At 50.3% G+C, this 11,482-nt stretch overlaps 1 protein-coding gene across 1 annotated transcript; it reads left to right on the top strand.

The window, feature by feature from the left end:
* The first annotated feature begins 6,189 nt into the window (after nucleotides 1-6,189).
* TRIM56 (tripartite motif containing 56) lies at nucleotides 6,190-9,647 on the top strand. The gene is made up of 3 exons (XM_039243475.1): nucleotides 6,190-6,295; nucleotides 7,102-7,219; nucleotides 7,314-9,647. Exon 3 carries the CDS (start codon nucleotides 7,315-7,317, stop codon nucleotides 9,625-9,627), a length of 2,313 nt encoding a protein of 770 aa, XP_039099406.1. The 5' UTR covers nucleotides 6,190-6,295; nucleotides 7,102-7,219; nucleotide 7,314; the 3' UTR covers nucleotides 9,628-9,647.
* Nucleotides 9,648-11,482: the final 1,835 nt, after the last annotated feature.

Raw genomic sequence — 11,482 nt, 5'->3', positions numbered from 1 at the left:
TCTCTTGTATCCTTGGTTAGGTTTATTCCGAGGTATTTTATGGTTTTTTGTGCAATTGTGAAGGGGATCAGTTTCTTGATTTCTCTTTCTGTTGCTTCATCATTGGTGTATAAAAATGCAACCGATTTCTGTACGTTGATTTTGTACCCTGCAACTTGGCTGAATTCTTGGATCAGTTCTAGTAGGCTTCTGGTGGAGTCTAGACACAAAAAATTTTAACAAAACATTTTGAAACTGTATCCAGTAACATAGAAACAGGATTATACACTATGACCATGGAGTTCATTCTAGGCAGGTAACATTGCTTTAAGTCTAAAAATAAAGTAATGTAATGTGTCACATTAATAGAACAAAGGAAAAATTCATGATATCTCAACCAATGCAAAAAAAAGAATTTGAAAAAATCCAATTCTCATTTATGATTTTAAAAAATCTTCAAAACTCTCAACACGCTAGGAACAAAAAACACTACAGCTAATTTCACACTTAATGATGAAAGACTGACTGCTTACACACATGACCTAGAGCAAGACAAGAATGTCTGATCTTACCACTATTATTCAACATTTCTGTAGATTCTAGCCAGTACAAAAAGGAAAGAAAAAAAATTAAAGGCCTATATGCCATGCTCAGCACAGAGACTGCTTGGGATTCTCTCTCCCTCCTCGCTGCCCCCCTCCCTCTCATATATGCTTTCTCTTTCTCTCAGAATAAATAAATAAACTTAAAAAAAGTAATCAGTATGTATTTAAATTGTTTTTTTAAGGAAGAGAGAGAGCACATACAAGCTGGAGAGAGGGGCAGTGGGAGAGAGAATCTCAAGCAGGCTCCACACCCAAAGCAGATTACTTTTGAGGAAATGGATCCAGAGCACCTGTGTGGTTCAGTCAGTTAAGTGTCTGACTCTTGGTTTTGGCTCAGGCCATGATCTCACAGTTCATAGGTTCAAGCCCCACACTGGGCTCTGTGCTGTCAGTGTGGAGCCTGCTTGGAATTCTCTCTCTCCCTCCCTCTCTCTTGTCCTTTCCCTGTTCTCATTCTCTCAAAAAAGAAAAAAGAAAAAAGAAATAAAACAAATGGATCTTAGGAAGAATAAAATTGTCTTTATTCATAAATGGCATGGCCTTGTATGTAGAAAATCCTAAGGAGTTCATAAAAAGAAGAGAACTATTATAACTAATAAGTGAGTTTAGTAAGGTCTATGATCCTAGATCAAAATATCAAAGCCAGTTATATTTCCATAAACTAGCAATTATCAATCAAAATGAGATTTAATAAATAATTCCACTCACAAAAGCATCAAAAAGAATAAAATACCTAAGAACAAATTTAGCAAAAGAAGTGCAGAACCTGCACAGTGAAAACTGGAAAAGACTGCTGAGAAATTTAAAGGATAAATAAATGGAGAGATATATACTATGTTCATGGATTAGGAGACTCAAAAGTATCTAGATGGTAATTATTTCCAAAGTTATCTATATACTCAATGGAATCCCTATCTAAATCCCAGGAATTTTTTTTTTTAAGTAATTGGCAAGCTGATCCTAAAATTTATATGGAAATGCAAAAGACCCAAAATTGCCAAAATGTTTCTGGAAAAGCAGAACAAAGTTTGGGAACTCACTCTACCTGATTTCATAACCTCCTATGAAGCTGCAGTAATCAGGATAGCATGGCACTGACATAAGGATATGCATGTGGAACAACGGAATAGAATAGAAAATCCAGAATAAACACTTATATTTATGGTCAATTGATTTTTGACAAAATTTCTAAGAAAATTAAGAGGAAAGAATGGCTTTTCAACAAACAGAGGCGGAACAGTGAGAAATCCATATGTAAATGAACAAACAAGCAATGCTTATCTCATAACATATACAAAAATTATTTTAAGTGGGGAAGAGAGGCAGAGAGAGGGAGAGAGAGACTCCCAAGCAGGCTCCATGCTGTCAGCACAGAGCCCAACTTGGGGCTTGATTTCACAAACTGTGAGATCATGACCTGACCTGAAATCAAGAGTTGGATGCTTAACTGACTGAGCCACCCAGGCACCCCTGAGAAATCATACTTCTAAGCATTTATCCCAGAGACATGAAAACTTAGGTTCACACCAAAGTCAGTATAGAAATGGTTATAGTAGCTATATTTGTAATAACCCAGACTGGAAGCCATCTGAATGTCTTCCAACATTAGAATGGATAAACTGTGGAATGCTCAAACAATGGACTGTTACCCTGCAATAAAAGGAATGAAATATCAACATGTACGTAGTAACTTGGGTGGATCTCAAGGATAATCTCCAAAGGTTTCATACTTTGTGATATCATTTATGTAACATTCTTTTTTTAATGTTTTATTTACATCTGAGAGAGAGAGAGAGAGAGAGAGAGAGAGAGACAGCATGAGCAGGGGAGGGTCAGAGAGGGAGACACAGAATCTGAAGCAGGCTCCAGGCTCTGAGCTAGCTGTCAGCACAGAGCCCGACACGAGGCTCGAACCCATGAACCATGAGATCATCACCTGAGCCGAAGTTGGATGCCCAACCAACTGAGCCACCCAGGGGCCCTTATGTAACATTCTTGAAATAGCAAAATTACAGAGAAGGAGAACAACACTTTGCTGGGTCCTGGGAGTTAGGAATGGGGGAAAGGGAGTTTCTTTGTGTGATGGGACAGTTCTGCATGTTGATTCTGCATGGAATTATACACAACACACACACGGCGAGAAGTGAATAAGGTCTATAGTTAATACTATTGTCGCAATGTCAATTTCCTTATTGTTATACTGTACTATATAGGATTGCATTTGTAATTATTAATGATTTTGTCTAAAGTCACCGAACCATACACTTAAATAGGTGATTTTTACTGTGTGTAAATTATGCCTCAGAATGCTAATTTTAAAATATAAAATGGCTGCCTGAGTGGCTCAGTCAGTTGACTGTCCAACTTCGGCTCAGGTCATGATCTCACGGTTCATGGGTTCAAGCCCTGCTTCAGGCTCTGTGCTGACTGCCAGCTCAGAGCCTGGAGCCTGTTTCAGATTCTGTATCTCCCTCTCTCTCTGACCCTCCCCTGCTCACACTGTCTCTCTCTCTCTCTTAGAAATAAATAAAACATCAAAAATATTTTTAATAAATAAATAAAACATTAAAAAACTTAAGAAATAAAAATAAAATATAAAATAATAAGTAGTACAGTCACTGAAAAAAAGAAGGAAGGGAGGGAGGGAGAGGTGGTGGAGGGAGAGAGGGAGGGAGGGAAAAGGTGGGAGGGAAGGAAAGAAGAAACAACTTGAAGGTAAACAAAAACCATGAAAAGTAAGGACACACACACATACACACACACATGCACACACACCAACAATACATTCCTATCCTCAGAAAGGTAGGAAAAGATACTGGATGGAATTGTGCAGTAAAAATAGGATACAAAAAAGAAAATAGGATACTCACAAACTGAAACTGTGACAGCAGATTTGAAAAACATAATAGTTAGAAGGCTTAAGTTGAACTTTCCCCAAAAGAGAGAGAATGGAAAATGGGAGAAAAGATACAATTGGAGGACCCATCCGGGAGATCCAGCATCCGAATGATGGTAGTTCCAAAGGGGAAATCACAGGGGAGCGATGAGAATTTCTCAGACTTGAAGGAAAACGGGCTTTGAGATTGAAACAGCCCACTAAATGCTCAGCACGACACAATCACTGTGAAAGTCAGAACTCTGGGGACAAAGAGAAGATTCTAAAGGCTTCCCAAGAAGACTGGCTCCTGAAAGCTCATGTTAAATTTTAGGAATTTTGCAGCCAGTTGTTAAACTATTGGTAGCATGAAATCAATCGTGATGGGAATATTTACACTATTATTTACATCATGAAAACTGGTAAGAGGGGGAAGCCGGCTTATCAGCATATTACTAAATAGTTAAGTAAATTATGGCATATAATTTATGCAGCCATTAACAATCATAGCTACGAAGAATGTGTAGAAATGCAGAAGGATGCCTGGGTGGCTCAGCCAATTGAGTGTCTGACTTCGGCTCAGGTCATCATCTCACGTTCGTGGGTCTGAGTCCAGCATCGGGCTCTGTGCTGACAGCTCAGAGCCTGGAGGCTGCTTCAGATACTCTGTCTCCCTCTCCCTCTGTCCTTCCCCACCTCACACACTGTCTCTCTCTCTCTAAAATAAACATCAAAAAAATTAAAAGTAAATATGTGATCCTTATTACTTATACAAATTAAGATTAAAATCTTTGCTCAGCTCACCCTCTCCAAATACCCATAGAACAAAGTTCAAACCTGCTTAATATAAATCCTATAAATGGCTCCCTGTTACCTTGAGGCCTGGCACAATTGTAGACAGATAAGTTTTGAGTTTGTTCTGCCTGCTCACCCCCATCTCCTACCACTTTCCTCCAGCCACTTGTTCTCTAGTCCTATAAGACCAACCACCCGTGAGAGGCCCTCCTTCCCCAGGGTTATCTTAAGGGACCCCAGCATCCAGCAAGGCCACTGTGATGGTTATTTTGACATTTGCCTTGCTGTCTCATATTGCAACATGTACACTCTCACCTCCCCTGTTAAACTGAAAACTCTCCGGCAGGGAATATATCTCTGTATCTTCCATAGTGTGTGGCAGGCCCTCTTGCCACAGTAGACATTGACAAACCATTCCTGAATGTGCACAAAGAAGCATACGCGGAGGCCATACGTGTGTGCATACGTTTGTGGACACACATGCATCAATCTGTCCTTCTGTCCTCACTTGGTTGGATTGTCTGGTGTGCAGCACTTGACAGCACTGACCACCCCCACCTTCTGGAAGTGAAGCATTCCCTAGCATGGCTCCTAGGATCTTCTCTCCCTTGGATTTGCACTCTGACCTCTCTGGGGACTACTTCAGCCTCCTTCACACCCCAGCCCCTTGTCCACTTGTCCTGAAATGTCTGGTCCCCAGAGTGTCATCTTAGCCCTGCTCTTCTTGCTCTGGACACTGCTGAGTGACTTCATCAAAAGCACAGATACTCTGGAAGAGTGTGGAACGGTCACAAGCCTGGGTATCACCAGCCTCACCCTCCCTCCTCACCTCCAGACCTGCAAAGCCTTCCTTCACCTCCCTCCCCAGGGTGAGTCATCAGTGCTGTATCTTCAGCAGTAGCCCCCATGGAAGGATCTCATCATCCACCACCCTCTGCTAGGTCCTATGGCCACCGTGTCTGCTCAGACCCCTCCACCCTTTTCCTGGACCCTACAGCCAGAGTGAGCTCTCCGTGGTTCAGCATCCTGCTGAAATCCCGTCACTATGGACCAAGGGATGCATACGGGAATAGATATGTAAGAAATCAACTATGTATCTTAACTGTAGGATCTAAGTGGAAGGTATATAATGAGTGTAGCAATTCCTTTGACTTTCTTGTGCTTCAAAATTTTCATAAGCTATTGGGGGAAATAGCCTTCAATGGTTTCTTTTGACTTTTTGGACGAAACTCAGACTCCTTCATGTACAACATAAGGTCCTCTACAATCTGACCTCGGCGTCGCTTTATAATCTCATGTGCCGCCATTCACTCATCCCCTTCCCATAAATTACTTGGAGCTACTGGGGAGAGTTGGGGTATTTCATCCCTCTGTACCCACCGACTTCCTGTTCCCAATTCCCAGAACGTTCTTGCCTGCATTCTTCCTCCCAACCCCCTCTGTGCCCTTCAAACTCGTCTCAAGCGATGCCTCCTCCAGGAAGCCTTCGCGGGCCGCTCAGTTCCGAGATTCCTCATCTGGTTCCGCTGCCTCTCCCCTGGCTCAGCAGAGGTTTAAAGCGTGCAGGGCCCCACTTAGGACTAGATTTGCAGCTGCGCTGCTTCATTGGAGACAGGGCCTGAGGGCTGGGCTCTAGTTACATGGCTCTGAATCGCGCAAGATCTCTCATTTCTCCCCTCAAAGGACGCGTCCTCAGGCAGGTCCTCTGCGTGTGCTACAAACACACTTAGCTGGCTGAACGGATCCTGATGCTGGATCTGACAGGCCGACCTGGGGAGCCCCACCGAGACCCGCGGCCTGCAGGAGGGGCCACGCCGGCCAGGGGTGGAGGCTCCCCCTCCGGAGGAAGAGGTCCCAGCTGGGGTAGGGAAGAAGGCGGGGCCTGGGGCCGTGCGAGTCGGTGTCCCGAGCTGGGGACGGAAGTTGCAGAAGTACCATTAGTTTCAGTTTTGTTTCTCTTTCAGGCACCCAGCCCCAGCGGTGTTCAGGCCCCGGGCCCTCCACGCCCCGTCCCCCGGAGCCCAAGGACAGCTCAGGCCTGGTAAGGAGGGCGGAGGACACTGACGAGCTGGAAAGAGTTGGGGGGGGGGGAGCGGGAGGAAGAGGAAGGGGGAGGGGAGGGACCCGGAAGGCGGGAGGAGACGAAAGGGTGGGAGGGAGCACCCCACCTCGCCCCACTCCGGCGCCAAAGGCCTGAGGTTACCTGGGAAAGGCCCCCGCCCACTATCTGGCCTGTCCTCCTGGCCCCCACGCTCCAGAAGTTTGGGGGATACTGCCCCCTGCCCCCCGCAGCCTCTTCCTGGAGGATTTCGGCCACTGCTGGGATCTGGGGGGGATTCACAGACGGGTCCAAACAATTCCTCCTCTTCAGAGGCTGCTAGGACAGCCGAGGCCCCCTGCAGCAGGACAGGCAGAAAGAAAGGCCTCTAGGAGGTGAGGCACAGGCCCCGGTGACCCCGAGGTCCAGCAGCTGGAAGGAGAGCAGAGCAGCCGCTCCCCACAGCCTTCCTTCCACTTACTCCAGAACTCCTACCAGGGAAATTCGGCAGGAAGTGGGGCCCCTGGGCCCCTGATGTTGTTCCCAGGGTCTAGAAGAAGACAGGTGCGGGGGGGCTACGGGAATTGGGCCCACTGTCCCAGCTGCCACAAGTGGAGGTGACTGCACACCTGGACCCTCTCCTATGTCCTCTCTGCCTGCACCCCCCACACCTATCCCCACCGGAACCCCAGGACTCTTCCCACAGGGCTCACGCCACACTTGTCACAGGCCTGTCAACCCCCGGGGTGCCAGTCATCACACTGTTAGCTCCCTAAGGCTGGGCTTCTTGGTCTTGTCCTTTCTCACAGCACTAGGCACAAGGCAGGAAGCATTTACTTTTTCGCATTTGCTGAATGTATGCACGGAGAGGGGCAGCTCCCTAGCTTCAGGCCCTGGAAGACCAGAAGGAAATTCCTGGCCATTCAGGTGAGACCTCAGCCCTGGTGGGGATTGAGGAAGGGGGGAGAGGTGGGTTGACAGGCTGGCAGGCTGCCCTCTGACCCCGACCTCTCCCTTGCAGCATGGTTTCCCAGGGATCCTCGCCCTCCCTGCTGGAGGCCCTGAGCAGCGACTTCCTGGCCTGTAAAATATGCCTGGAGCAGCTTCGGGCACCCAAAACCTTGCCCTGCCTGCACACCTACTGCCAGGACTGCCTGGCCCAGCTGGCCGAGAGCGGCCACCTCCGATGCCCTGAGTGCCGAGAGACCGTGCCCGTGCCACCGGCGGGCGTGGCCGCCTTCAAGACCAACTTCTTTGTCAATGGGCTCCTGGATTTGGTGAGGGCCCGGGCTGGCGGAGACCTGCGTGCGGGAAAGCCAGCCTGCGCGCTGTGTCCCCTGATGGGGGGGGCCGGCACGGGGGGCCCGGCCACTGCCCGGTGCCTGGACTGCGCGGACGACCTGTGCCAGGCCTGTGCTGACGGGCACCGCTGCACTCGGCAGACCCACACCCACCGGGTGGTGGACCTAGTGGGCTATCGGGCCGGCTGGTATGACGAGGAGGCCCGGGAGCGCCAGGCAGCTCAGTGCCCTCAGCACCCAGGCGAGGCCCTGCGCTTCCTCTGCCAGCCCTGCTCCCAGCTGCTATGCCGTGAGTGCCGTCTGGACCCCCACCTGGATCACCCCTGCCTGCCACTGGCTGAGGCTGTGCGCGCCCGCAGGCCGGGCCTGGAGGAGCTGCTGGCGGGCGTGGATGGCAACCTGGCGGAGCTTGAGGCCGCCCGGATGGCTGAAAAGGAAGCTTTGGCCCTGCTGCGGGAACAGGCATCTAGGGTGGGGATGCAGGTGGAGGAGGTGGCCGAGGGGGTCCTCCGAGCCCTTCTGGCCCAGAAGCAGGAGGTGCTGGGGCAGCTGCGGGCCCATGTGGAGGCTGCTGAGGAGGCTGCTCGGGAGAGACTAGAGGAGCTGGAGAGCCGGGAGCAGGTGGCCAGGGCGGCAGCCGCCTTCGCCCGTCGGGTGCTCAGCCTGGGTCGTGAGGCCGAGATACTTTCTCTGGAAGGGGCGATTGCCCAGAGGCTCCGGCAGCTGCAGGGCTGTCCCTGGATGCCTGGGCCAGCACCCCGCCTGCTGCCCCAGCTGGAGTTCCATCCTGGGCTCCTGGACAAGAACTGTCGCCTGCTAGGGCTCTCCTTTGAGGAACAGTCCCAGAAAGACAGTGGGAAAGAAGGAGCTGGAAGCCAGGGAGGTGACGAAACTCCCAGCCAGAGAGAGGATGGAGCCAAGTCAGAGAGACAAGGTGGAATCCAGCCCCAGAGTAGGGATGGAGCTTGCACCCCGAAGGAGAACAGAGCCCAGACGGCCCAGGAAGGGGGAGCCCAGACCCTAAAGGAGGACAGAGCCAAGACACCCCAGGAAGACAGAGCCCAGACCCCAAAAGAAGGCAGAGCCCAGACACTACTAGAAGATGAAGGAGCCCAGACCCCGAGGGGTGGCAGATCCAACAAGAAGAGGAAGTTCAAAGGCAGGCTCAAGTCAGTTTCCCGGGAGCCTAGCCCAGCGCCTGGGCTGAACCTGGAGGGCTCTGGCCTCCTCCCCAGGCCCATTTTTTCCTGCAGCTTCCCCACGCGGATGCCAGGAGACAAGCGATCTCCTCGGATCACAGGGCTCTGTCCCTTCGGCTCCCGGGAGATCCTGGTGGCGGATGAGCAGAATAGGGCGCTGAAGCGCTTCTCCCTCAATGGTGACTACAAGGGTGTGGTGCCTGTCCCCGAGGGCTGCTCCCCATGCAGTGTGGCTGCCCTGCAGGGAGCTGTGGCCTTCTCGGCCGGCGCGAGGCTCTACCTCATCAGCCCTGACGGTGAGGTGCAGTGGCGTCGGGCCCTGAGCCTCTCCCAGGCTAGCCACGCCGTGGCCGCCATGCCAAGTGGGGACCGCGTGGCCGTCAGCGTGTCAGGCCACGTGGAAGTGTACAACATGGAAGGCAGCCTGGCCACCCGGTTTATCCCTGGGGGCAAGGCCAACAGGGGCCTGCGGGCACTGGTGTTCCTGACCACCAGCCCCCAGGGCAACTTTGTGGGGTCTGACTGGCAGCAGAACAGTGTGGTGGTCTGTGACGGCCTGGGTCAGGTGATTGGGGAGTACCGGGGGCCAGGCCTGCATGGGTGCCAGCCAGGCTCTGTGTCCGTGGATAAGAAAGGCTACATCTTCCTGACCCTTCGCGAGGTCAACAAGGTGGTGATCCTGGATCCAAAGGGTTCACTGCTCGGCGACTTCCTGACGGCCTATCATGGCCTGGAAAAGCCTAGGGTGACTACCATGGTGGACGGGAGGCACCTGGTTGTGTCTCTCAGTAACGGGACCATTCATGTCTTTCGGGTCCGCTCTCCTGATAGTTAAAGGGCTAGGACAGGAGAGGGGCTGGGGAGGGAGAGAGGAGGGGGGGGCTTGGGCTGTAGGGGGGATGAGGGAGGCAAGGTGCCATGGGATGTGGTGGCTGAGGGCATTTTCTGGAAGGAAGGCGGGAGCTGGCAACCTTTCAATGTGAAGTGCCAAACTGCTAACCCCTCTTCAGGGTGTTGTGGGCATGGGACCGAGGGTGGTGGTGGGACCACAGCTCTCAGAAGCAGGGGAGGAGGGTGCTGGGAGCTAACTGTGCCTCCTGCATTTTGTGGATGACTGCTGCTTCTGCCACCACCCTTGTAGTTTAGGTTTCTGAAATTTGTAAGCTTATGCCGATTGGCGTTCTTCAAAACCATTCCTGGTGGGGTGGCCCAGGGAGAGTCTCGGCAAGGCTGGCAGAAGGAATCTTCTGAGCTGAGGTGGGCTCGGGGTATGTTGGGCATGTGCCTTCTAGAAGAGAGCTGAGAACCCAGCTCCCCTCAGACCGGAACCAGGGACACCCCAGGTCAGAAGAGATTTTGAAACGGCCAGAGCCTGGAAGTAGAGATCCCTCTGATAATGGTGTCACCCAGTGGGGTACAAGGTGGGCTTTGTGGCGGACTGAGTACAGACATCAGCTGAGGCCAAGAGGTGTATACCTCAAAGTCTGTGAGGTGAATGTGCCACTGGAAAACAGAAAGGTTGGAGTCTAAAACACAGGGTTCTGAGTATAAGAGGGGTAACCTCAGGGTCTCCCTTCCCACCACCAGGCTAATCCACGGCAAGACTTATATAGGATGTTAAATCTCTGCTTTGATGCTTTACACTTCTTAGAGTCTTAAATAGTTTTCCAGCATGATTCCTTTTGCGAAAATTTGGGTTTGGCTGAACTAAAAGGTGAAGGAATTTACCTTCAGGTAGGCCATTACTGCTGGGAAGAAACAACCTAGCCCTAACCCTGGAGGCCAGGTGCTGGACTCTGGGGCCAAACCAAGTGGAAATATGAGAAGTCAGTCGTGGGGCTGGGGTGGGTGGAGGGATGAAGCACACAGGGAAGGATTCTGCAGAGGTGAGTGGCGACCACTGCACTCTTGCATGGACTGTGGAGGCGCCAGAACCAAGGTGGATGTGTTGAGCCAGGGGCTGTCACAAGATGACCGAAGGGAATCTTAATGTAGGGACCATGGACGATGGAATGTTTGTGGGGACCAGAGGGATTTTGGATAAGTCCAGAGGGAAAGTGCAGCGCCTTAAGGAGTAGGGAAAAGAAAACCCTCTTCTGAAGAGGTCATTGCTTGTTCTGTTGAAGTAATGGGGGAAATCTTCAAGGTCAAGTGGACAAATTCAATTATATAAAAACCGGAAATGTATGCACGGCAAAAAATGAGAAGGAGAGGAAAGCCAGTAAGATGAAGAAATTATGTAGAATTGGTCTGAGTAAAAGCTGAGCCGCCAGTATAAGCAGTGACCAAGAGATCTACTTGGTCAAAAGACCCATCAGGCAATGTACCCAGAAGGAAACACACACAGGCCAGGACTAGGAAACTATTGACTATAAGTCAAGTCAACCACGTGGCATTCACCAAAAATATATTAAAAATACGTCATGAGGACATAGACTACCAGCATTTATAAAATGTGATGTTTTCTGAGAACAATTTGGCAGTCGTTGACAAAGGTAAAAAGAAATGACTAGGACTAAGTTATCTCACTTTGGGGAATACGTTCTGGGAAGATAATTCAAGAGGAAGAAAGTATTTGTGGCCACCCTATATGTCACAGTCATTGACTGGAAAGTGCTTGGCTGTGGGGGACAGCCAAGTAGCTTGTGGTCTGTTCAGACCATGAGCTATTGCCTTCACGTATGACAACT

Source organism: Hyaena hyaena, unplaced genomic scaffold (genome assembly GCF_003009895.1).
Source record: "Hyaena hyaena isolate Hyena2069 unplaced genomic scaffold, ASM300989v1 scaffold_228, whole genome shotgun sequence".
Taxonomy (NCBI): domain Eukaryota; kingdom Metazoa; phylum Chordata; class Mammalia; order Carnivora; family Hyaenidae; genus Hyaena; species Hyaena hyaena.
This window is presented reverse-complemented; position numbering and strand designations above follow the sequence as displayed.

What these genes read in the sequence shown, in the direction of transcription:
- TRIM56 (XM_039243475.1), top strand. Translation starts at nt 7,315, where the DNA reads ATGGTTTCCCAGGGATCCTCGCCCTCCCTGCTGGAGGCCCTGAGCAGC.